Source organism: Eschrichtius robustus, chromosome 3 (genome assembly GCF_028021215.1).
Source record: "Eschrichtius robustus isolate mEscRob2 chromosome 3, mEscRob2.pri, whole genome shotgun sequence".
NCBI classification, from domain to species: domain Eukaryota; kingdom Metazoa; phylum Chordata; class Mammalia; order Artiodactyla; family Eschrichtiidae; genus Eschrichtius; species Eschrichtius robustus.
This window is the reverse complement of record NC_090826.1, coordinates 132,432,727-132,455,614: the sequence shown is the minus strand read 5'-3', so window position 1 is coordinate 132,455,614 and position 22,888 is coordinate 132,432,727. Positions and strand designations below refer to the sequence as shown.

General features: G+C 45.4%; 1 protein-coding gene across 1 annotated transcript in view; it reads left to right on the top strand.

The window, feature by feature from the left end:
* The window catches only part of TNR (tenascin R), an 83,379-nt gene extending 73,645 nt beyond the window's left edge, over positions 1-9,734 (top strand). The window contains exons 19-21 of the mRNA XM_068538388.1: positions 3,745-3,906; positions 8,499-8,662; positions 9,615-9,734. Of these exons, the coding sequence (XP_068394489.1) occupies positions 3,745-3,906; positions 8,499-8,662; positions 9,615-9,734 (446 nt within the window). The remainder of the gene's footprint in view (positions 1-3,744; positions 3,907-8,498; positions 8,663-9,614) is intronic.
* Positions 9,735-22,888: the final 13,154 nt, after the last annotated feature.

The window sequence follows — 22,888 nt, the reverse complement described above, 5'->3', positions numbered from 1 at the left end:
TTATAGGTTATTACAAGATATTGAATATAGTTCCCTGTGCTATAAGTAGGTCCTGTTGTTTATCTATTTATATATAGTAGTGTGTATCTGTTAATCCCAAATTCCCAATTTATCCCTCCCCACCCCAAACTCCAAACCCTTACAATCACTAATGTTTCCTCTGCAAGGAACGCGCTGCCATCCAACTCTCCCCCTCCCCCATACACCTTGCTGTGCTCTGTGCATATTCAAAGGCCCAGCTAACCTCTTCTTCCTCCATAGGACCTATCCTACCCATTTTTCTCACCCTTTGCCTGTGGGAGAATTAGCTACTTTCTCTTTTGTGGTCCAAATCAGCGTCCATTTTCCTTTCTGTCTCTCTTGACTATACTATGTAAACTTCTTTCAGGGCTGGGACCAAACCATATTCATTTTTAACCTCATTACCTATCACAGTGGCTGGGGATAGTAGGTACCTAAAGAGTAGATAACAATCAATCAATCAATCAATTGATAAGAATTTATTGAGTGCCTATTAGATGCCCAGATCTGTATTTGCTGTTGAACATAATAAAAAATATAAGGTAAAAATCACATAAAAACATTGAAAGAGAAGTCAAGTAAATCAGAAAATATCCTTACCTTCTAAGAGTTTACGAACAGCTTGGGAGATAAGTATAAAGCACAGGAATCAATGCACCCATAGCAGACAGTGCTCATGTTTCCCAAACCTCAGCTACGGTACACCACGTTCACAATTTTTACCATATCTGGGAAATATCTGAACTATCACGCACTTGAATTTTCTGTATCTTGCTTGTTTTTTTAAAGAAATCTACTGTTTTGTGAAAGAAACTTTACAGCAGTGCCAAAAATGGAAAGCTAGTCATCATGTGCCATAAATAAAAGGGAGTCTCAAAAATAAACGCAATGAAAAGAAAACAGTATATATATTATTAAATGCCAGTTGTTGCTGTGTTGGTGGTACTAAAAATGGAGATTAGAAAGTGTTGGGTGTAAACCACAAAGTACAAGATCCAAACTGAGACTGAGAGTTACCGTTAGGATCAGGGTTAGAGTTTCCCCTTAATCTATTAAGAAAAAGAGAGAGTTTGGAAATATTTTTCTCCCTACATGTTCAAATTTATTTAGTCCTTATTCCCCAACTACTTCTCATATCATCAGAGATGCCCTCCCACATTGGGAAACACTGTACTAATCTATGAGCTACTGACAAGAAGTCTGCAGATATTCAGAGAAGGAAGAGTCAGCTTCCTGGAGAAGACACTGAGGGATGAGTAAGAAGAATGCAGGAGGGAAGCACACAAGAAAAGAGGGAAGGCAGGGATCCTTTTGACATGTGCAAACGGGACAATGGAAAAACCATCCAACCAGAGCAAAGATGCAGCTCAGGGAAAGAAGAAAATGAGGTAAGGTGGGTTGAACAAAGGCACGTTGTGGTACCTACAGTGGGGAAGAGAAGGTTTGACTCAACGCCATAGGTAATAGGGAGCCGGGGAGGGCTCTTAAATAGAAGCACAGCCTGGTGATGTGTAGTTCGGTGACAATACTCAGGTTAGGGGTAACACTCTGACCCATGGTTTATGTTGTAAGTTGGGTTCCCTAGAAGCAAAGCCTGAGACAGGTATTCTTTTTTTTTTTTTTTTCAGTCATCAATTTTATACACATCACTGTATACATGTCAATCCCAATCGCCCAATTCCTCACACCACCATCCCCACCCCACCGCAGTTTTCCCCCCTTGGTGTCCATACATTTGTTCTCTACATCTGTGTCTCAACTTCTGCCCTGCAACCCGGTTCATCTGTACCATTTTTCTAGGTTCCACATACATGCGTTAATATACGATATTTGTTTTTCTCTTTCTGACTTACCTCACTCTGTATGACAGTCTCTAGATCCATCCACGAGACAGGGATTCTTGTTCAAGTGATTTATCAGGGGCGTGCTCTCAGACGGGGAATGAGGGAAGTAGCATAGAGCAGGGGGAAATGTTCAACAGTGGGATCTTGGTGGGAGATTAGCTTCAGCCTGATCCTCAGGGAAGCTCTGGAGCATGAATTGCTCCTCAGAGTTGGTCTCCAGTGGGGCAAGGGGGCTGGGATTTGGTACCTCCACATCAGGTATTGATGGAGGTCTGTCCCAAGGCATGGGGGAGGGAGCAGGTAACTTCCAGAGTAGAGCAACTCCTGTTTGGTCAAGGGCAATGATCCAAGAAGGAGGCAGCTGTGAGTTGTTAGCAGCTGGGGGCTATGTCCACTGTCCAATTAAAGGGCATCTGGACTGTCTGTGATCTAACCAAACTCTCCAGATGTGTGTTGGCTCCTATTTCCACTTGCCTTTGAAGGACCATTTTTCCCCCTCTGACAATTCTCTCTTCTCTCTACTTCTTCATTGAATTTTCCCCTATACATCTTATACTAGAAAACATGCTGTAACATCTCCCTTCTTCAAAATAAAAACAGTACAAAATAAAAAAATAAAGGGCATCCGGGCAGGGCACCACCAGGATCCACCATATCCACAAAAGCACAAGTCTAGGGTAACAACAACCCGGCACACAGCAAATAGCAAACAGCTTTCAACATATAACTTAACAGAAAGCTTGAACTCTCAAACAGGACAGGGAAACAGAAAGATCGAGGTGACCCTCAGCCAGTCATTTTACTTCTCTGGACTTCAGCCTCCTTTTCCACAACACAAAGAGACTAGCCTAAGTAATCTCTAGATTCCTTTCCATCTCTGCAAATTTTTTTATTCTAAGTCATGGTATACTCTGATAGATATCAAATGTCACAGTAAAGCAAGAGGACCCAAGTTCAGTAAGCAGGTAGAAATCAGGAGGACTCAAAGATCACCAGCAATGCGAGGGGAGTGGTTCAAAGTCTGGGCAGGTAGTCAAAATCAGAAAGTCCCAGAGCACAGCCATCCAGGGCAAAGAGACAAGAAAATACATATGAGAAAATATCACCAAGGAAGATCTGGGATCTGCCTAACTCTGGACTCATGGGGTCTGCATCTTACAAGAATCTATTAGACCAAGGCCTGGGAAGCTTAGAGGCCAAGGAGAGAGTGGGTGAGGGAGAGTAACTGCCCAGAAAGACGAGTGAAGACGTAGCAGTGCAAGATATAGCAAGTAGACTAGAGAGAAAAGAACTGGAGTTAGGAGACAGGTGACAATATTCTCTGACCCAGTTATGGGAGCCTCAGGAGGTCTGGAGGCTGAGAGAACAAGGGGCAGTGTAATTAAAGGTGGACGGAACCCCCTCCCAGGCTACTAGGAGATGGTAGGATATCCTGGACCCCGAGGGCCTACTGTGAATTACTCTGATCAGTGTTTCTACCTCTTGCTTCCTATCACTCACACCAAAGAATTCACACCTATGTGATGCATCTTGTCATCTTCAACTAACACCATGGTGTGCAGTGGGAGGTGGCGGGGGACAGGGCCCAGAATCCTGAGGCTCAGGGCTTGTCCGGTACTGGGTCATGACTAGATGGTAGGACCCCTGAGCTGACCTGCGGTGGGAACTCATCAGCAGAACTGGTCTGGTCTTTTTGCAGGAGGAAATTCAGTCTGGTAGGGTCTGTTTGATAACAACCTGGGAAGGACTGAAGGCAAAAGCAATCCCAGTACCCCTCCTCTTTCCCAGAACATCTGTTTTGAGGCCATAGTCGCATTTTGCCTCCCATTTCCAAAGCCACTGAGGCCAGGCTGACTGCGTTCTCTGCTCTTCTCCACAGGGCTGGACAACATACACTGGATCACGTCCCAGGGCCGCTATGAGCTGCGCGTGGACATGCGTGACGGCCAGGACGCCGCCTTCGCCTACTATGACAAGTTCTCTGTCGAGGGCAGCAGAAGCCTGTACAAACTCCGCATAGGAGGCTACAATGGCACCGCAGGTACCTTGGCCCCGAGCAGCCCCCGAGGGCAGTGGGCCTGCAGCAGGACCGGGCCCCCATGTTCTAGGCCTGAGCTGCAGAATTCCCCGCTAGCCAAGGAGGAGGGCGGAGGGCTGGCGCACTGCCTCTGGTCCACGCTGCCCCTCACCACTCAGGTGACCTGAAATCAATTTCTTAGGACTTCAGTTTCCTCATCTGGAAAATCTTAATAATGATGCCTGTCCTAGTTCACAGAGCAGTCAGGAAAGAAATGTGATAAATAGAGCGAAAGTGCTTTTAAAGTTAACAAAAAAAAGTACAATGTGAGGGTGAAGGATTATTTTTCTTGTCTAGATTAATCAATATAGGCTCTTATCCAGTGACAGCATAATCATCTATTGTCTGGTAGAAATCTCCCCTGTAATGACATCTAGGAAAACCACCTTTGAACTAATAAAAATAAGACAGATTCCCCCCATTCTGAGCTCTACTCCCCTCCATCAGCAGTCACCATAACTCCTCCATCAAGGAGCCCACAACAGCTCTAAATGTTCCCCATGGGCCACATTCCTTTTCATTCCTCCACGAGAACCCCATACATGGTCATGTTTTCTGTATAGATTTTTATGGCACTTCCACTAAGTAGACCAAAACCATCTCTATAAGCTCTGTTGCATTAATAGTTTTATCAGAACATAATATCCAGTCTGCTTCTTAGGCTTTGCCAATCTATTTCCAGGGTTCTCTTATAGCACATTTCCTAAAACCTGTTTTGCCAAATATTCCACTATTTGGTACATGGAGTTATTGGTCCTTTCATTAACTCCAATTATAGGGCTAAATGCTAGGATATAAATTTAGCAACATTTTTATAACTCTTGGAATTCAGAAGATCATCCAAGTGTTGCCTCTCCAACGACTGCATCTGCTCAGTTATTTCTCTGCTCAGCCAGGTACTGTACTGTTACTCCAAAGAGAAGGCACACTTTCCCTTGTTGTTTTTCATATGGGAGATCATTCCCAATGGGAATCAGACCTGCCCGAAGTGCCCCAACAAAAGATCCAATTTACCACACTTTGGGCATAAAATAGCCATTGAAATGGAGTGTATTAAACAAAATATCAGACTAAATCATTGCAAAAATAACCTGATACCAACAACTCCCTAATTAGAATCGTGCCTGCAGAAAAGCAGTTCTTATTTCTCCCACAGAAAGAGAAGCAAGCCCTCCCACTTCCTTACATGGCCTCCCTCCCTCCCTCCACCTCACCTGCTCCAGGCCTATGCTCTTACCTGTCTAACTTGGGCCCAGCTGCTGCAGCCTCTGTTGCAGCTCTATCTCGCTGCCGGGCCCCATGGAGGTCATAACTGTTGGACTGCGTTCTACTGTCATGTCTCAGAGGCAAGTCCCACCAACAATTTGGCCAATCATCATAAAGTAATTGCAGTCTGACCTCTTATGTCATATATTCAGTTCATCTTCTTCAAAAGATGAGAAACTAGGCTTATGTAGGCTGCCCCCTTCTCTGGGCAACTTCACACAACGGTTGTTCTTTCCATATTGGAAGGTCTCTAGGGAGGAAAAGCCCATCCTCTCTCTGGCATTTACTATTGCCCAAGTTCCCTGGCCTTTATCTTATATGTTGCTCATTTTTACTGGCCCTTCTGGCAACAATCCATCCCATGGCCTCCAATTCCAAGTTCAGCCCCTTCTCCCATCTCTGTTGTTCTCAAGGCTACAAAAATCCAAGTCTCTAACCAGGACTCTAATTGGATTAGAACTGAAAATTCCAAGTCAAGTTATCAATAAAAGGTTGTTGAGCAACCCCTAAAAGTTCATTGTGTGAATTGTGAGGACTCAGAAGAAGCATAAGACATGACCTCTGCAAGAACTAAACATCCATTTACAAAAACAGACCATTAAGAAGCAACTCATCACAAAATGAATGGTACTCACTCCCAGTTTACCAGGCATTCAGAGAAGGGGGCTCTGGGTGGTTGAAAAAGGCTTCATGAAGGCAGTGGCGTTTGACTGGGATCCTGATGGTAAAGGAAACCTTCCAGGGAAGGAAAATCCTGGGAGAAAAATCACAAAAGGAGCAGTTACTGTGGAGGGAGGGAAAGTGCAAAGGGCCTGGCTGTCCAGGACAGGGTGTGAGTTCGGAAAGAATAAAAAAGAAAGTGGGTGGAGCCAGGCCCTGGAGAGCCTTAAAACTGAGGGGGCAGAGGAGTTCTGTCTTAATATGGTGGGCAGCGGAGAGCCACGGTGGGTCCTGAGTGACACAATGGATGTGGGGTTTTAGGAAGATCAAAGTGACAGCCATATATAGGATAAAGTAAATCTGAGTGAAGAACAGAGAACAGCTGGAGCTGCTGCATTAATCCTGGTAGGAGATCATAGGAGACTTGACTGATGTTAGAAATTAAGAGAATAGTACAAATCTGAATAGCAGTTTGAGAGAGAAAAACCAAGACTTAGATAATGTACTGATGTGCAGAAAGCACAACAGAGTGGAAGTGGGAGAGAACTGTTCCAAGGGAGTAATGAGGGCAGCTTCTAGATTACAGGGAGACAAGCAGGAGATGAGAAGGTAGGAATGTGGGTAGAGACAACATAGGGAATTGATGGTAAAGAAAGGGTCTTTAGAGAGTAGGATTAATTCAAGATTTTTTAAGGCAAAGGATATGAGTATGAGTTAGGGTGAGAGGAGATGAAAACCCTAATATATATATATATATATGTATGTATGTATGTGTGTGTATATATATATATATATATATGAAAAAAGGAAAAAATAAATATTTTCTGCCTTCTCCAGGACCTGGAAGACATGGGAAAGAATGAGTTGCAGGTAGTGGGATTAGCTCTGGGTGGACACAAAGCCTGGTTTTTTAGAGACTGGGAGGGGGAAATGAAAAAGATGGGATAGAAATAATGACATATGGACTTAGGGACCCAACTGGCCTGAAGGAATCAGGCTTCCCCATAAAACAAAGATCATCTTCCTAAGAGTTAAGTTGTGGCCAGAAGCACTTGGAGGCATTGAGTGGCCACTGTGCGTGTGGACTCGGAAGCCACAGGATCAGAACTATGACCTATCCTGGCTTAAAGTGACCTCAGAAGCATCTAAGACAACACTCATTCAATAGCGTGAGCCCCTTCACAACATTTCTAACCACAAATCCTGCCAAAAGTTTGGCCAGTAGGTATAAATTAATTACAGTTTGATACCTCACCTCAAATACTCAATTCATATGAGTCCCCTGCACAACATCCCAACAAGAGAACACCCAGCCTCTAAGAATAGAGATCTCTCCATATCTCCAAATAGTATATACCATTTATAAACAGCTCTAAAATTTAGCTAATTTCTCCTCATATATTTAGCCCAAATATGCCACCTGGCAGTCTCTGCCTACTGATCCTCATACTTTCCCAAAGAGTTTTCGTTTTGGGCGGGGGGGATTGTTTGTTTGTTTACTCAATAGTCCATCAAATATTTGGAGTCAGTGATAATGGACACTGTCTCCCCCTTCAAGCCTGCTCTTCCCCAAGATACAGCCCTGGTTTCCCCAACCACTTCTCCTCCGACATGGTGAGGATTTTCTTACCATCCTGTTTCCTATGGACAGGAACTCTAGTTAGCTAATGCCCCTCTTCACATGTGGCCCCAAGTTCTGAACAGGGGGATATTGGGTGTGAGCTGACTGGGCCTGATGAGCCATGGAGAAAGCCAGGCTGTACGGTGGTGACCCGGACTGGCCCAGGTCGCCATGACTCATCACGGTCTCCTCTGAGACAAAAGGAGCCGTGAATGTCTGTGTCCCAGTGCTGGCCTGAAAGAAACAGACGGGGATGGTGGGGTGGAGCTGAGTGGACAGAGTTCTGAGCAGAAGGCCAGGGGAATGAGGCACAGTAAGTCCCCTACATACAAACGAGTTCCATTCCGAGAGCGCATTCGTAACTCCCATTTGTTCGTTAAGTCCAACAAAGTTAGCCTAGGTGCCCAACTAACACAATCGGCTATATAGTACTCTACTATAACAGGTTTATAATACTTTTCACGCAAATAATACATAAAAAACAAACACACACAAAAATAAACATTTTTAATTTTATAGTACAGTACCTTGAAAAGTACAGTAGTACAGTACAACAACTGGCATACAGGGGCTGGCATCGAGTGAACAGGCAAGAAATAAAGATACTGTACTACTGTACTCTATACAGTACTGTGCAGTAAAGTACACAAAAGCACAACTACTTGGAGAGGATGCACGCACGTGACAATGTACGCCAGACATGTGAACTAACTTACGTGATTGGACGTGCAAACACACGTTCGCATCTTTGAAAGTCTGCAACTTGAAGGTTCATATGTAGGGGACTTACTGTAATGAGCTGGGGAGAGCAGCCCGGAAGTAGTGGACCCAAGGGGTAGGTGGAGTAAGAGCTCAGTGCAGCCAGGCTGAGGAGCCAGATAGGAACAGAGAGGTGAGTGGAAGGTCTCTTAAGCAGATGCCAGGTTTGTTGGGCATGGGTCAAATGTCCAGAACATCCTGACAAAAGAACAACAGGTTGGACGGGCTCATGAATGTGTCTTTTTTCCAGGGGACTCCCTCAGCTATCATCAGGGCCGCCCTTTCTCCACAGAGGACAGAGACAATGATGTTGCAGTTACCAACTGTGCCATGTCATACAAGGGGGCTTGGTGGTATAAGAACTGCCACCGGACCAACCTCAATGGGAAATACGGGGAGTCCAGGCACAGCCAGGTGGGTGAAGCTCTGCCGCTGCATGAATGACCCAGAGCCGTGCAGCCCACGTCCCTTGGCTTTATGTTCTAAGTACACAGGTGGGTCTTATATTTCCCTTTTAAAAAGATACACTCAGAGTATTGAGAAAGGACTCTCATAAAGAGGAAAGTAATGCAGACACTGGGATAAAAGCAGGACAGAGTCGAAGCCAGAGGAAGAAAAGGGAGGCACCTGGACGCAGGAGCTGGAACTCACCCCAGAGAAGCCCTTGACAACCAGTCAAGTCCCATTTCACTTCCTCATCTAGCATATCCCATGAAAAGCTTATCAAGTTCAGGGACAGCTTTAGAGGCTCAGCTTCATCCAAAGAAGTGTCCTAGGAAGGGAGAGATCAGAAATAGCAGTGTAAACGGGACTGTCTTTCCCCATTAGAGACCACAAGTCCATAGGCTGGGTTGGGTGATAGGGTGACCAACTGGGCCAACTGGGACCTCTCCAATTTTAGCACTGAAAGGCTAGCAGCCAGGGCATGCCTTAGTCCTGGGCAAACCCAGAGGGTTGGTCACCTGATAGGTGGAAACCACCTGACTCTCCCATCGGGAGTGAGCAGTCAAACACAGTTATGCTCTTCGAAATGCTTCTATACTGTTGGGAATTTGAAATTCAACACTAGTTACTGCAGGTGCGTGCAAATCCTGAAAGCCAAAACCAGAAAGCCAGCAATAAGGAATGACCTGCAACACATTCCCATTATAGACCCAGGCCACTGGCAATGTCTAAAGAGAAAAGCTAGAAACAAATCTCTGCTCTTTTGCCCTTTTTGGGAACTCAGCCACAAGCTTCATGTTAATGGGAAATGACTAAATGCACACCTTGGATTCTCCACTCTCATCATCCCCTATCTTTTCAAGCTGGCACTTCCGTTGAGGGGGTAGGGGTGATCTGACATGCTTATCTTTCTCCTTCCCAGGGAATCAACTGGTACCACTGGAAAGGCCACGAGTTCTCCATCCCCTTCGTGGAAATGAAGATGCGCCCCTACAGCCACCGTCTCATGGCGGGGAGGAAACGGCGGTCCTTGCAGTTCTAAGCAGTGGGCGGCTGCGAGCCAACTGACCTTTTCTGTCATTTGTTTGTATTTTATAATATGAAACAAGGGGTGGGGGACATAGTAATGCTTTGCAACATATTAAGAGCATTTGAAGGAAGCAGGATGTAGCAGGAATCAGCTGAGAATCAGCAGCTCATGGTTTCTGCTGCCCCCGGGCCTGACCCTCTGTCTCCATGCTCCCTCCTACCCAGTCATCCTTAACCTGCCCCTCTTTTCCCACCAAGGAGGAAAAGTGAGACGTTTTCTTAAAAGACCAATTCAAAGGCAAATCCTGGAGTCAGACTCTGTGACGGTGACAGGCACGTGCCTTCTTTGCTGCCCTCCTTCTGAGATGCCCTTCACTTCCAGGTATTGTGCTCTGGTCACTGCCTTGGATGGCCAGGTTCTCACCCCAGCCCAGAGAAGAGGCCTCAGCAAGAAAGCTTTGCCAACAAGTCCACTTAAAAGGAAACAGATTAACCTCACCCCATCCCAATAACCCAAGGCCTTTCTAACGGGCCAAAGATTATCATCTGACACTCTTACTCTTACCAGCCAAGTGTCCTCTGTCACCTTTCAAGAGTAGTGGCCTTTTTTCCAGCCAACCCATCCTTTGCCCACTTCCACCCTAACCCTTAGACCCCCTACAGCCCCACAAGTGCAACCACTGTTTTGGATTCTAGCTCCCAAGGTGTTGCCTGCCGCTAGCCTGGGCTGCATAGCAGCTGTGTACCTAGGGGTCATAAGTCCCTGCCCCTCCCTCGGGTCACAGACAGCAACTTTCTTTGAAGATGGGAGGGGGAGACAGTTGTGGTTTGTAGCAATTTGGGGTCAGGCATGGAGGAAAGGACAGAAGAAATAGAAATCAGGGCCCCCGCCATTGAGATGACCTGTTCCACGGGGAACACAGATCGCACTTAGCTCCATTTTCTCTGTTTCTGGTCCTATTTGTCATGGATTTTTTTTTTTTCCTGAATTGCAAACGAAAGGCCTCATTCCTGTCTTCAGCCAGGCTCTCCTTGGGGGGCGGGGTGGGGGGGGCTTAATAAGAGTCAGAAGAAGTTATATGACCAGCCAGCCATTCCCCTGACTGATAATCCTTGGGAAGAGGTGGAATTTTAGGGTTTTGGTTTCAGTTTTCTCCTCTTTTTTGGTCCTGTGAGAAACAGGAATGACCTCCTTAATGAGGTGAGCTCATGAGAAGCCTTTCTCCATCTTCTTTTATTATTCTGCCTTTGAGAGTAAAAATGAAAAGTGCCAGCGGAAATAACATCTAGAAATCCAAAGGTGAAGAGGGGAGGAGTGCGGGCCTACCTCCCATTTTATGAGATGTGCTCTCTTCACTGGCATGATTTGATTTTTAAACCCAAGAGAGCTGGAGGCTCTAAAAGCCATGACCCTTCAACTTCTCCAATCAAATGCCATCTGCAAGCATCCCTGCAGCATCTGCCAAAATCCATGCCCAGTCTCCCCAGCTGCCTTTTCCTTAAGGCCCCAGTTCTGTTTTTTGTAATGCCCACATTTAGTCAAACTGGGGCATCCTGGGCCTTTCCCAACCAATCACGGGATGAGCCTGAGAGTTGGAAATTTTCTAATGGAAACATCCACAATCTAACCAAACTCTCTTAACCAGGAAAGGAGAGTCCCTCAGACTGACAAGCACACTTCTGAGGTTATGAGGATGGAGTCAGCTGCCACTTGCACTCTCCCTTTAGCAGACCCTCAAGGCCTTGTTCACTGCCATGGTGTGGATGTGACTGCCGGACCAGTGCTGGAAACGGAGGTTCCATTTCTCAGTTCACCATGGGCTTCAAAAAACTAGGGGAAGGAAGAAGAGACAGAAACAATTCTTTCAAGAAACCCGTTAATTAAATAAGATTTAGATAGGGAGTGGGACACCAATGAACAGTAGGAAGCATGTTGAAGGAGGAAACTGGCGTCTCAGGAATAGGCCCAGCTCTGCCACTTTGTTGGCACTATGACATCAGGACAGTTGTTTCACCTCTCAGGGCCTCAGTTTCCTCATCTGTTGAAAGAAAGTTTAGACTAGAATGGTTTCCCTTTCAGTTTTGACAGTCAGTAAGGCTAGTCTTTGATCTGAAAATGGAAATTGGCATTGGTGAGAGAGCACAATTAAGCCCTGCTTTTCATTCTGGTGAATGAAAATTCACCAGAAGCCCTGCTTTATGAAAGACAGAGAGAGAGAGACAGAGAGAAGGAAGGAAGGGAGGGAGGGAGAAAGAGAGGGAGGGAGGGAGGAAAAGAAATAAAGAAAGGAAGGAAGGAAGGAAGGAAAGAAAGGAAGGAAGGAAGGAAGGAAGAAAGGAAGGAAGGAAGGAAGGAAGGAGGAAGGAAGGAAAGAAAGAAAGAAAGAAAGGAAAGGAGGAAAGGAAGAAAGAAAGAAAGAAAGAAAGAAAGAAAGAAAGAAAGAAAGAGAAAGAAAGAAAGAAAGAAAGAAAGAAAGAAAGAAAGAAAGAAAGAAAGAAAGAAAGAAAGAATCAGAAGTCATCAGTCAAATATACACACAAGTGTGCGGTGCGCGCACACACACACACACACACACACGAAAACATTGCAGAAAAGATTGTGCCAAATAAGTGGCTGAACTCATTTTGTCCATAAAAGCAGAACCCAGGGACCTAGTGCCAGTACAGCCCACCTCATCAAGGGAACTGAAACGGAAAAAGATTATGAGTCTCCATGTTGTCAATTCAGGCGAAAGCCAAGAAACATCAGTGGAAACCAAAATCTGTCTTTTACTGGAATCATTTTACCCTATGGAACATTTTTATAAATAGTATCAGCAGCATTGCCTAGATTCATGTTAAAGAATTTTAAGGCTAGAAAGGAACTTCAAAGATTAGCTCACCCAACATTCTATAAAAGGATTTATAGATTCCTTTTATTAAGTAGAGTGATTTTCTCACAAATTTTCACCATTTTTAAGAGACACTGTGCCCATTACCTCCCCAAGGCTCATGGTCAGCTTGACTCAAAGCTTCATAACTAGACTCATGCATTCCTTCTTATCCTGTTCCTCCAAGTACCTGTGCTCTTCCCAAGGGTGGATCCAGTAAGCAATACTCACAAAGCACTCACCCTCACACACCAAAGTTTCCCTCAAGGGACTTAGAGGGAATAGAAGTGGACCCTGGTCAGAGGCAGTTAAACTGCAGACACATCAGGATGTGTATTTAGAAAAAAAAAAAAAACCCTACCACCAATGACTGTGATACACTCACTGCCTAGACCTAAGATCCAGACAGTTTCTTCTTTTTGCATTTCCCCATCAGATAATTTCCAACCCAGTAAACTCACATTCTCCAGGCTTATATCTGGAAGGTGAAGGGGCGGGGGTAGGGGGGAGACGACAAATCTGTGGAAAATTCCTGCTGGCCTTTAGACAGATTTAACTGGAGGAGGGAGACTTGCTAAGTGTGACCACTGGGGCATTTACAACCCCCAGTCACCTACTGACAGTGGGGTTGAGGATACCCAGTGCCTCCAGGTTTTCAGGAGAACTCATACCAAACCAGGACCCAGGAAAACTGGCCAACTGATTTGTAAAAGAAGCAACAACAAAAATGGCAGCAAGGAAATGCAAAGCAAACTTCCAGAAATAGTTAAATCCACCCTACCCTTCACCTACCAGCTCCCACTCCACTACTCATGGAGTAGCAAGATACCCAACACCTGTGCCCTCCCACCTGGGAAGCAACCAGCTCTCCGCACAGTGAAGCTGTTATTTCAAAGACAAACCTGAAGAACCAAGGTTGCCAATGAGCTCAATGCCAAACCAAACAATCCTTAATCACATTTATACCTTCAAAATCCAGTCCCAGAACTGAGCTGTAGATTAAGGGACAAAAGGTCATTATGGAATTTTTTCAAAGAGCCCTTTTAAAAGCATCAGTTGAGAGAGGGTTTATGAGTTCCCCTTTGTCCTCTCCTCTAGAAGATAAATGGAACCTGTGAGAACAGTGGGGGCCCAAGCTGAGGGGGTTGAAATAGACTAGCTGGTAGCCTGGATTTGCAAATACCCCTTGGGCATGAAAATATTTTTCTTTTTCTTCTTTAACCTCCACCCAGAATTTCAGGAAAGGTGGAGCCACTTAACTCAAGATATGTGATTTTCTACACTTGCTTTCTTATCACCAGACTCCTACTCAATCTAATCCCTTACTTCCATTTCTTTCCCTCCAAAGGGGGCCCTATACTTGCATCTCACTGTCCATTCTTAAAACTTTGATAAGGAACCTCAGAAAGATTCGCACTTCAGTTTCAATAATCCCAAGAGGGTGGGGTAATCTGTTTTCACTTGCCTCAAACTTGCCATGGCTGCAAGAAGGGCCTTGGGACTGCAGAGGGCTGGAGTGAATCTGTGAAGTTTAGGAGTCTGCCTCTTGCACAAAGCTCCAGATACCAAGAGCTGCTGACTCAGCTCTGCTTAGCCTCCCTGAGTGGTCTGTTTTCCTCCCAGCAACAATAACAGAGAGGTTCTTTGCTCTGAGGAAAGGTGAGTCGCGGGGCTGGCTTCTGCACTGTACCTATAGCCTCTCTCTGGCTCTACCTTAGGGTCCCTTGGCCAAGACCCTGAAGATCTTTGACTAAATGCTTCCCTAAACCTTTGATTCTTCCATAACCCAACCCTACACAGATGGGATACGGTTTCCCTCAGCAATACTGGAACATTCTGGCACTACCAGGCCAAAGGAGTACTCACAGGCCAAATGGAAACCTCTAAAAACAAGTAAGGGAAAAACTCTAGGATAAAGAATGTGTTGGTGTAGATTCAGGTCCAATTTGAAAGAATGGGTCTGGTGCATCCTAATGGTATCCGCACTGGATTTACTTATGTCCATTCTGGGCTCTTCAAGCTTTGAGAAACAGCTGGGAAGAAAAAAATTAAATGTGAAATACAAAATAACATAAAAAAGAAGCTGATGGGTCATTGGAGACAAAAAGCAAGCTTTCTACAGATGGTCCCACAGTAAAAAAACAAAAACAAAAAAACAAAGAAACAGAGACCAGGCGTGAGGAGCCCTGGTAAAGGGACCAGCATTAGTTCCTTGAGTTCTAGCCCCCAACCTCCCCACAGACCTCCTGTCAGTTCACCCACTTCACCAAACGAAGGCACCAGAGGCCTTCACAGCACAGAAGTGAGAAGCAGAAGGGCTTTCTTTGCTTGCTCAACCAGTCTGCCCGGACCTCGCTTTTCCTTCACAGCAGCCACAAGCCCGACTTGCCATCTCCAGCATTTCTGATTCCTTTTTCAAGGTCACCCCTTGCCTGAAGCATGACTTCACTGCACCTGCAGCACTTCATTGTCCAAATGTCCTCGGCAAACCTTGCAGTGTTTGGACAGTGCTGCGTTTTCTCCCCACCGGAAATCCTCCCTCCTTCCCCAAGCTTAATAAGGCTATTGCAGAGCATCCAAATAACACAGCTCTTGTTCCTCAGAAAACCCCTGTCCGCTGTTAACTTCATAAAACAGCTACTCATTGTCGACTGTGAAGCTGGGCTGATGCTAAATTTCCAGTTCGTTTAAGCCTTCTGGTCTCACGGGCTCAGCTCTCCCAGGTGCTGGCACTGGCTCGTTGGCATCAGGGGATCATGGGAGGCAGTGCAAACATCTCAGGAGGCCTGGAACACTGAAGCCACGAGAGAGGGTGTGGGCCCAGGTGCATGGCCAGGAGGCAAATGCATGGATGAGAACTATTGTTTTCTTCCCATCACTGGTTTGGCAGCCCCCAGGAAGACCCTGCGTTCTTTATTAACATCTTGTCCTTGACACTGATAAGCTCAACACAGCCTCCAAAAGGCAAATATGGAAACCTTCAAAGCTGGAAGGGACTCTGAAAATCATCTAACCCATCCCCCTCATTTCATTCTCCAGGTAACTGAGGCCCAGAAAGGTTAGGCAACTTGCCCAAGTTCACCCAGCTAATCAGTAACAGAGCTGAGATCAGATCTGGCATAGGCTTTTTCATTTTTCTCTCCCCAGATGAAGACTAAGAGAAATGGTATTTATTGCATACCTACTATTTTCCAGATACTGTGCTAGGAGCTTGACATCTATTACTTTGTTAAATCTTCACCACACTGTTAAATCTTCACCACACCCTGGCTCAAGTTTAATCATTTTACAGATGAGAGAATAGAAGAACGGGAAGGTTAAGTAACATGCCCGAAGTCACACAGCTGCTAAGTAGAGCCATAATTGGAAGCTCTCTGTCTAACTAAAGTCCATGCTTTTGCTGCTTCATGAGGCTGCAGCCCTTTAAATTTATTTAGCCAAGTGGCCACCATCTTGGATTTACTAATATTCTCACACAGGGGCTTCTAACGCCACTTCCTCTCTCCTCTCTGTCTTTTAAGAAAAGGCAGTTCTTGCATAGTTTTTGCCACATACTCCAGGGGACCTTCAACCTCACCATCAGAAGTAAGAAACATCCTGGCAACTTCTTCCTTTTCCTTTTTTTTTTAATTTGGGAGGTGAAGGAGAGGGTCACAGTGGGTTGGGAGGGGAAGGTAAAGACCAGAACAGAAACACGATTTCCCCCACCCCACTTCTTGGAGAATATGCAGCCTCCGTCTCATCCAACATCAGAAGAGTGGGAAATTCCAGAGTCATTCTTCTCAAACTGAGGCAGAAGACGTGGCCAGGATTGAGGAGGGGGATGCCCCCAGAATAAGCATGGCACGTGTTCCTGGAGTGTCAGTTTTACTCTTGAATTTGGGAGGAAAAGGATTATATCATTCATGTATTCAAAGCAATGCAGATGGCATCAAATGCAGAAATGCCAAGAATTTTTAGGCTAAAACCTGTAAGTTATAGACTGACTTGGGCTCCCTCCTTCTAGACTCTCAGGGGTACTAGGACCTTCATGGTTCTTTGCAGGGACATGTCAGTGGAAACTTTTGAGGAATGAGGCTAGAAGAAGGCAGGAAACAAATTAATCTTTTTCATTCCCTGGTTTCTTTACCCTTCTCCCTTCCTGCTCCCACCTCCCAGGGGGCAGGGGGCCTCAGAACAGGAACTATAATCTCAGCTACTTTGAGATGCTACTTTGGGGAACTTAGAAGGCAATTGGTACTTGGTAACTTGTATTTTTCACTGCCTGGCCCGAACTCCAGAAACGAGCCCCTGTCTCTTATTTGAACATTTATATGTAAAGGAATAGGTGTCCTGGGGGAGATCTCTGCATTTTATGGTCCTCTCCCATGTAGGGGCTGCTTGGGCAGCAGCGACCTCTGTGTTAGATGCAGCAGACACCACAGGTTCCAAAAACATGTCAGTCAAGAAAGTGCTCCCCTGCCAACTCTCCGTCCCCACCCATGACCTCCCTGATGCCTAGACTCGCACCATGGCCCCATAGACCAAGGTTCACAAGCTACAGCTAACACACAGACTCCCCCTTCCTCTCATTCCACACACCCATCCCATCATTCCAACCTCAAAGACACTCCAGGCCCACAGGAATTCCCAGGTACCCGAAGCAAGTCACCGTGACTTTGAGGGAGCTGTTACCTGGGGCTCGGCAGCTGGAACCCACCCTGATGGTCTCTAGACTGTTGTTCTGAGAAGTCATAAACACCAAATCCTCCAGTCTCTCCAAATTTGAGTTTGTCGTTTTAACTTTTAACAAGCCTTTTCAGGTAAAAATAACAAAGACCGGTTTACTCACTTTGTAGCTACAATGTGCCGGGAAAAGCATTTCCTTAAAAGAAAGACTGGAAGGAAGAAAAAAACAAGAAGAAATGGAGTACACACTCCCCAGGCAATGCACACGTAAATGAACTAAAATAACGTTAAAAACAGACAGAGGAAGGGAGAGGACTAACACATTTCCCCCATCTTTCCGTGGCACTGTAGCTCAAAGACTGGAATCTCCACTTGTTAACCATTGTTAACTAGTATTTTTAGTCCTGGTTGCTTTTAGCCTCTGTATAGTTCCTTTTTTAAACACATTTTCTATACGTTAATAAAAGATCCTGAAGGAATGACGTGCTTCTGCTGAGTCCTGTGGGGAATCTCGGAGGTGCACCTTTCTTCCCGACAGGCCAGCCTTCTCCTCTGCTCCAGCCCCTCCCCCGCCCCTCAGTGTTCACCCATCACTTCCGCCAAAGTATCTTCTTTGCATCACCCTCTTGGGTAGTGAAGGGGTTCCTGGACCCAATCCCATCGTGTATGTGGAGGCTTCCCCACACCAACAAATGATTCTCAAACACTATCGGCCTGGAATAGAATCAGGTAAAGGGCTCAGTCCCGGGAGACCACCCTCCGCTTCAGACACCAGTCTCAAGACCAGGTTGTGACCTGTGCCTCTGGTTGGCAGCTACAAATTGGAGGTTCCAAGACCCTCTCCTTGGGTTTGATTAATTTGCCAGAGCGGCTCACAGAACTCAAAGAAACATTTTCCTTACTAGATCGCTGGTTTATTATAATAGGATATAACTCAGGAACAGCCAGATGGAAGAGGTGCATAGGACAAGGCATGGGGAAAGGGGCATGGAGTTTTCATGCCCTCCCCAGGCACACCGCTCTCCCCAAATCTCCACCTGTTCACCAACTGGAAGCTCTCCGAACTCTGTCCTTTTAGCTTTTTATTACATAGGTATGATTGATTAAATCATTGGCCATTGGTGACTGTTCCAACCTCCAGCCTCTCTCTCTCCCCTCCCTGGAGGTCAGGGGGTGGGACTGAAATTTCCAACCCTCTAATCGTGTGGTTGGTTCTCTTGGCAACCAGCCCCCATCCTTAGGTGCTTCCAAAAGTCACCTCATTCACATAATGAAAGACACCTTTATCACTTCTCAACTTTTAGGAAATCCCAAGGGTTTTGGGAGCTGTGAGCCAGGAACGGTGGATGAAGACAACTATGTATTTATTATAAATCACAATAACACAGGTAGGCTGATCTCATTCCCAATGTCTTGCTACTCCATCTGTGTTTCTTGCCTCCCCTGTTCCTATTCTCTCATTATAGCCTCGTTATCTCTACCTCCTTCTCCCCACCTCCTCCTCCTCCTCTATCCTTTCTTCGTCTCTCTCTCTTTCTTCCTTCCCTATCTCCCACTCGCTTTGAAGTCTCCATCTCACCCTTTGCATTTATCATCAGGAAATGTCACTGCTGGGTGGCAGCCTCTGCTCGATGCTCCAGCATCACCCGGACTGGTCCTGTCTATGATCCTGAGCCCTTGATCAGCCACAAAGACTGACTCATTATCCAGCTCTCTCAAGCCTGCAGTGCCCAGTGGTAGCCAGATCGCCAAGGCTCTAGTGCCATCTATGGGCACCGGTGGAGAACATCTAACAGGCCCAACTCGCTGAGCCTGCCTCCCATTGGCTCAGTCAGTCTCCAACTCCTTGTGACCACCTGCCTCTCAGACTTGGTTACCTGGGATAACACTGTCTCTTTCTCTCCCTTGAAACTAGTCCCAGCACACACTGTCAGATCAACTCTAACCTCCAGGTAACATTAGGTGAGACCCAGCAAGGTAACAGCCCCAAGAGGGAGGTCATGAGGGAAACTTCCATGCAGTTCAATTCTACAGGCATGCAGAGCCAGGAAGTACACAGATGACTGTGACAGAGCATGGTAGGCACCATAAACCCAGAAAGGCTCTTCCCCAGCTGGCTGGGGCAGGGACATGGGGGAGACTACCTGAGGAGGTCAACCTGGCTGGGTCTCACGACAATAGGCATTAGCCGAGGGAAAGATGAGGAGGGAACAGCATGAATGAGAGTCAGAGGGCATGAATGAGAGTCAGAGGGCATGAAACAGCAGGGCCAGGAGTGGTGAGTATTCATGTTGGCCTGGCTCCCTGGGGCCCTGAACGGGAGTTTGATGACAGAGCCGCTCACAGGGACAGACTGAGCACTGTGAAATCCCAAGGCCAACAGGGAGAGACTTTTCTCCACATCCCCATATTAAAAGGGAGACGTAGAGCGTACTTTTAAAAAGGGACAGATTCCCAGCCTCGGAAATAAATTTTTTAAAGGTTTATTCCTCTTAGGAATAAACCTTTTCTAAGCACCAGCAGGCCTCTCCTCAACCCTGTGGCTGTGTGAGAAACACGGACAAAAATCCCAGCTTCCAATCACGTGACAATCTCCCACAGAAGGCACCCTACTCGAAAGGGGGCAGAACACTTTTCTTAGCCTTTCCCTGTGCCTCTTTTCCTAAAAAGCAGATTTCTGTAATATCAGACAAGAGAGGCCCTTTTTTAAAAAAATCACATTTCCTGGTCCTATTTTAAATAAGCCACCCCGGAAACCCATATGTCAGGATTATGTTACCAGAAGAGTGACCTTTATAATATTCAGATAAAACCCATCCCCTGAATCTCGTCCTGCGTGTATCTGGGAAAAGGAAATTAAAGGAATATAATGGAACTCAAAGGCATTTCAGGAATTAGTATTTATTCCTGAGGTGCCTGAATGCTAATGTTATGTTCTAACTTAAATGAGTATAATTCACCCATTGCTTAAGACCTTTGGGTGCATTTACAACCATCTGAACACAGATTTAATCATTGCTGTGTTGTGGGAACGAAGAACTGCCACGGGTAAAATTAAAAGTGGATTATTAAGCAAGCGAAATGTTAACAGCATTAACAATCAGTGCGATTACCAAGAACCCGACCTAAACACAGTAGCGTCTTCTCTCCCTTCTCTTCACTCCCAGCAGTGACTTCTTTGCCAGTTAGCAGTAAGACATCATCGCAGAGTAAGAGCCCATGGGGCCTGTATCTCTCCTCTCATGTGATATGTACAATAGTCTCCATTGCCCAGGCTTTCAAGGAACATGCATTGGACTCGTAAATCTACACATAACTTCATCTCTTATTCCTCTTCCCTCATCTCATCATCTGCGTTCAATGGGCACCTGCTATGGACCAGACCCAACGCTGGCCCTGCATGTGCAGAGATGAAAGGGCCGCCTCTCCCTTGAAGAGATTTCGCCTCTTTTTGCCTCTTTCTGTTTCTGTCCACTGGTACCAAACTCCCTACTCCCCAATCAATGTTCCACACATATGTGAGTGAAGACCCTCGATTCAAAGGTTTTAAAATAAAATAGAGTAAGTTTTCCAAATTTATGTTTATGTGTTCATGAGGAATTGGAAAGAGATATACAGTAATAGAATTCAGTCAATTAGGATGAGGGTTGTCATTTCAAAACTGACAATTTTTTTTTTTAACTCAGACACATTTCAAACACTAAGAAATGTGGCAATTAAGGAAAGTTCTTGGATCCAAAAAGTTAACAGAACCTTCTCAAAGGACTGATTACTACAGAATCTTCCTTGGGAAGGGGAAGGGGGAAAAGGGCATCAGAAAATGTTCTGGTACTTTCGGATGTGGATGCCCTTTAATGCCTTAAGTAAGAATTGCTATGCTCAGAGATGACTACCAAGCACTCATTCATAGCTTGTGTAAAAGCTTTGGGTCTGCTCTTCATGACAAACAATAAGCCCTTTAGAGGTTTCTGGGAAATGAGTATAAATTACAAGAAATGCAGTGGCAATTATGAAAATTCAATACGCTAGCTGTACAGGAAATTTAAAGATCCAAGGAAAACAGAGAGAACTCTGAGGGAATGTGTAAATTATGTCTGTGTGCAGGCAATACCTGGCGTGATTTGTGACCCACACTCACTTTTTATGACTTTTTCCCCCACATAAATAAAACCCACAGAGTAATAACAAAAACTTGTATTTGCAACCAAAGCTACACTGAAACAATGAGCAGCAATGACAACCTGGATTGCTATTAAAGGCAACTCAGCTGACTTGCTGACTTACTGACTTAGATGAGCAAGGGATCACTGAAGAGGTCAAGGTGGAACCACCTGCCCTCCCCCAGCCCCAGCATGTACCATTTAGAGACTCTGAGAGACATTTATATAAATCTACCTTTGACCCTTTTTTTCCCCCCAAAGAAATGACCTGAATTTTAACTCAGTTTGAAATGCCCATGCTTGCTATAGGGCAGGGTTTCAATACAGCAGTGCGACTGACATTTTGGTCAGATAATTCTTTGTTGCAGGGAACTGTCTTGTGCATTGTAGAATATTTAGCAGTATCCGTGGTCTCTACTCACCGAACTCCAGTAGGACCACCACCCCCTCCAAAAATATCTGCAGACATTGCCAAATGCCCCCTCAGGAGCAAAACATCACCTTCAGTTGACAACCACTGTCTAGGGAGATTTATCACAAAAGAAGATGACTTCAGTCCCAGCTTCGTCGAAGCAACATTTTCAGAAGCTTCAGCCAGTCCATTTCAGTCCAAAAGACAAAAGAGTCACCCAAATTGAACACTGATGTAGATTTTCTATTGAATTTCTTTTTATATAATTTATAAATGTTTGAAAAGCATATATCTGTGTTTTAGTTTCATTTTGTTGTAATGACTCCGGGTATTTTTGTGGTATAAGATTAGATTCCAAGGCAGCAAGTAGAATTTATAAGATGGTGCTTGCTGAAAATGATAGTATGACTTACAAATGGTTCAATTTGTCATGGCTCTCCAGGGCTCAATTAAGTTTCAAACCTAGGGTCACTAGGAAATTAGACCTATGGCTCTGTTGCTCCACCATGAAGGACAATAATAAATGGTATTGATTGTCTAAGATCCCCAGATGCTTCTCAATCTCATATGTCCTGAAGGTTTCTTAAGAACAAAGAAATCAAGGGAGAGTTGGGCAGCAAAGACAGGAGGAGGGAAGGCTTTGTCCCAAAATTCTACTTAGGTCCAGGATTCTGGTCAAATAAGCAAGGAAGGACAGTATCACTGCCTATGTTCCCCAGAAGAATGTGTATATCAAAGTCACTTGCCTAAGAGGGTGCTCTGTGATGTTAGGGAAAGCAAAAGGCTAAGACCTCCAGCAAGGGAGAACTTTAATTGTGTCACAAGAATAGAAATGGAGCAAAAGGGAAAAATAGATAGCTGTCCATGAAAGAAATCTACTGCAGCACATGGCAGAGAAGCACACCTACCATTAAACCCTCTCCCCAGCTCACCCTCCCAAACAAGCTCTTCCAGAACAGGAAGGTGGAGGCAAGGAGGGATGTCATTTTTACTTCCAGATTTTTCAGAGGAGTCACCGTGTTGATTTTTCCTTCCTAGTGTCCCAGCCATGCCTGTA